The sequence below is a fragment of the Hyaena hyaena genome, unplaced genomic scaffold (genome assembly GCF_003009895.1).
Source record: "Hyaena hyaena isolate Hyena2069 unplaced genomic scaffold, ASM300989v1 scaffold_40, whole genome shotgun sequence".
NCBI lineage: Eukaryota > Metazoa > Chordata > Mammalia > Carnivora > Hyaenidae > Hyaena > Hyaena hyaena.
In genome coordinates this window covers 2,803,065-2,806,840 of record NW_024080672.1, presented here as the reverse complement: position 1 = coordinate 2,806,840, position 3,776 = coordinate 2,803,065, and the positions used below count along the sequence as shown (strand labels likewise).

Below are 3,776 nucleotides of genomic sequence, written 5' to 3'. Positions count from 1 at the left end.
ATGGTATGTAAGAAAAAGGACTTAAAAACCCAGGGAAGTCTTCTGGGCATAGCCACTCTCCCATCAGACTCCTTAGGTCTCTCACTCTCCCTTTCCTTTGAAATATTTTTGCTACTCAAATCAGGCAGATGAATATTTTTTGTAAATGTATTGGTATGTCAGCCATCACTTTCTCTTGGGCATAACTAAGGTTGAATGTTTATTCTCTATATATTTATTTTATTTTTTTAATTTTAATTTTTTAAATGTTTATTTATTATTGAGAGACAAAGCATGAGCTTAGGAGGAGCAGAGAGAGAGGAGGAGACACAGACTCTGAAGTAGGCTCCAGGCTCTGAGCTATTAGCACAGAGCCTGACATGGGGCTCGAATCCATAGACCACGAGATCATGACCTGAGCCGAAGTTGGACGCTTAACCCACTGAGCCATCCAGGCGCCCCTATTCTCTATATTTTTATAGCCTAGTGTTGACTTTATCTGAGAGGACACCCTTAAAACACACACTTTTATTTTTCAAGTAAAAAAAAAATTTTTTTTTTAAGTGAGCTCTAGGCCCAGCATGGGGCTTGAACTCATGACCCCAAGATTAAGAGTCTCGAATGCTTTACTGACTAAGCCAGCCAGGCATCCCTAAAATAAAAACTTGTATTTATTTTTATTTATTTAAAAAGTTTATTTATTTATTTTGAGATAGAGAAAACTAGTGGGTAAGGGGCAAAGAGAGAGGGGGACAGAAATCCGAAGCAGGCTCAGCGCTAACAGCAGAGAGCACAATGCGGAGCTCACAAACTGTGAGATCATGACCTGAGCCAAAGCTGGATGCTTAACCCATTGAGTCACCCAGGTGCCCCTAAAAGAAATACTTTTAAATGTAAGTACATAATGGTAAGCAAGCTACTGTAATTTTTTAAAAGTTTGCTTGTGGTCACTATATCTTTGTTCTTTTATGGTCTGCAGATGCCTTACTGAATGCACTTTGAATACAGAGAGGAAACGGACTGTGTGAGCCTGGGGAGAACTCACTCCATGTCCTTGGCCTCAATATACTACATCTACAGTGTCAGTGGGTCTGAGAGACAGAGTATCTTCCCAGCTCTAAAAGATCATGATTATGTATCCAATATGAAGGCCAGAAATGCCTAGAGTGTGCAGATTTTTATAAATTTATCAGCCAAATGTCACATAAGCAGAGCTTCAGTTCATATAAAAAGAATTAATAGGATGGAAAAGAGATAATAAAATATGCATAATTTCCTAAGGTAAAAAAATTAAATTTTAAAAAGTAAAAATTTGATTTATGTTATTTTGGTTCATTTCATTAAAAAAAAACCCCTCTATTTATTACGTTTGGCCTATCACTAGGTGCGCTAGTGAAACGCAATCCTCTTACTTCCTTGTCTTTTACCTGCACATTTCTGGCACTTTCCATCTCTGAACTCCCTTGCCTGGAGTTAATAATTCCACGTAGAGTGTTTTTTCCTCCGGAGGATGGAGTCGCTACTTCTCCAAAGCTCTTGATAACTCCTAGATACTGTATGGTGGTGGTGCCTAACACTTATCTCTAGGGGGAAGCTGTGTTGGCACCAGTCTGGGCTGAAGCTTTGCATCACATTGCCCTCCCTGTCCTGTTACTTGATGTGGTGTGTGTCTGCCAGATATTGTGCCTGCTCTCAGCCGAAGGCCTTCCCAGACCAGGCAGCTGAATGTGCGGCACAGCTGCCAAAATTCTAATTCAAGATCTAGAATTCTAACTCCTACTCTTTAGACCCTTGTCTGGCCCTGGCTCCAGTCTCCAGCCAACCGGGTCGCTGGCTCATTATCAGGCCCACCCAGGCCTTGCCCCCACCCGCCAATGGGCCCAGCAAACCATTCTTGGCACCAAACTTCAGTGACACTGCCCCAGCCTCATCCAGCCCAACTCTCATCTCAGCACAAGTTTGTCACCTTGTGAGCTGGGCAAGAAGAGGAAATGCCGTGATGAGGGAACTGATCATCCCCAACGGCTATGATGAGACTGTCAGACTGTAAAACTTTTGTGGTGCCTTTACTCCAAAAACTCAGTAGAAAAGTGATAATCTTATTATTAGTGATGACACTAGAGATGAATACAGTTTAGGGAGAGGGGAATACTATTTCTGTGTGTGTCTGCACCAAAGATAAGTGAAATGTATCCTAAGAAAGAAAAAGTGCTAAATTCAATATACCTGTTAATTAAAAAATGCACTGTTAGATCATAAACTGCCAATAATGTCTAATGTTCTTTAGGCACCTGGAAAAGTGCTATTGGAAATCACACACTTTGCAGGTAAAAATATGAGTGCAATGGGGGTGGGGTGGGGTAGGGACAAGAAAGGAGCCAATTCTTAGCAAAATGCTGGTTTTCAGGGAAGCATTTCCAAATTCAACTTGCTTAAATGGTCAACATTATGGTTTAAATGGTCACAGGACAGTGTGATCAAGATTGACTGCAGGAGTCTTTTCTCTTTTAAATGAAGAGTAAATATGTCCCTTGACCCTGATTTTACTCCTTCTAGCCTTAACCACTGTGCTGTCCTTTCTGCTGATAGTCTTGCTCTCAGTGAGATAAACGGGTCAATTCCCAGACCTGAGATAGGACAGTGGGGTGCTGTAATTTGGGAAAATGAAATCATTTTAGTTTTTGTTTTCCCAAAAGGAGCAGGGAGTATAACAAACGTAGTACATATGTAAAACACGGGCAAATGCACTTGACAATCAAGAGATCTATTTTGAAATTTAAATAAAGCTAAGATTTTCTTTTGGCCTAGAGGGAAATTTCATTAAAATCAATTAGTTAGCACAAACCTCCAGAGAAAATGACTTTAAAAAAAAAAAAAGGTTTAAAGAGTAAGGTGCACACAATTACCTTTCCTGGGTCCCCTGTGAATGTCAGTGTCACACCTAGACAGGTGGCCAAGTGCAAACAAATGTCCCCGAGTGGGGCCTGGGTAGCTCCCCGAGTTCTCGCAGGGATGCGTGTGTAATTAATAGATGTGTATATATCACGAATGTAATATACATAACCAAGGAAGCTCCAAACAGATTGCACGTATTACCAACTGTGAAGGGCAGGCCGAGAGAGAGAGAAAGTTGGTGGCAGGAGCTCGCAGGTGAGGCCTCGGTCCAGGAGCCGAGGTTGGGGCCGCACAGCTGTTGCCGCGCGCCCTGGTCCCTCCTCCCAGCTGCAGCGGCCTCACCCCCCACCCCCACCCTCCCCCCGCCGCTCCCGACGCCGCCGCCGCCGCCACCGCCTCCCCTCTGCCTCCCGGTCTCTCTTCGCTCTCCTTCCATCGCTCTAGCCCCCTCTCCCTCCGTCCCGTTCTCTCCGCTCCCCTCACCCCGCCTCTCTCCCCCTCCCCCAGCCCCTCCTCTCCTCACCCCACCCTGCCTCCCTCCCGCCCTCCGCCCGCCGGCCCGGCGCTCGCAGAGCCGACACCAGGGGGGCTCTCGATGTAGCACCATGACAGGCATCGCCGCCGCCTCCTTCTTCTCCAATACCTGCCGATTCGGGGGCTGCGGACTCCACTTCCCCACCCTGGCCGACCTCATCGAGCACATCGAGGACAACCACATCGGTAAATGGCCCGGGGGTGGGCGGGGGTGCCCGGCGCGCGGAAACTCCTGCCCAGGCGAGAACCCCAGAATGGCCAAGGGTGGCCAGGAGGGAGGCAGGCGGCGGCGAGGCGGGAGGGTGTGTGCAAGCCCGGGGCGTGGGGGTGACGGGATGCGGAGGCGCGAGGTGCCGGGGGGGGGGGGG

The 3,776-nt window shown here is 46.7% G+C and overlaps 1 protein-coding gene across 1 annotated transcript in view; it reads left to right on the top strand.

The window, feature by feature from the left end:
* Nucleotides 1-3,407: 3,407 nt before the first annotated feature.
* Nucleotides 3,408-3,776, top strand: part of JAZF1 (JAZF zinc finger 1) — a 346,073-nt gene continuing 345,704 nt past the window's right edge. Inside the window, exon 1 of the mRNA XM_039229915.1 lies at nucleotides 3,408-3,594. Within this exon, the coding sequence (XP_039085846.1) occupies nucleotides 3,480-3,594 (115 nt within the window). The 5' untranslated portion in view covers nucleotides 3,408-3,479. The remainder of the gene's footprint in view (nucleotides 3,595-3,776) is intronic.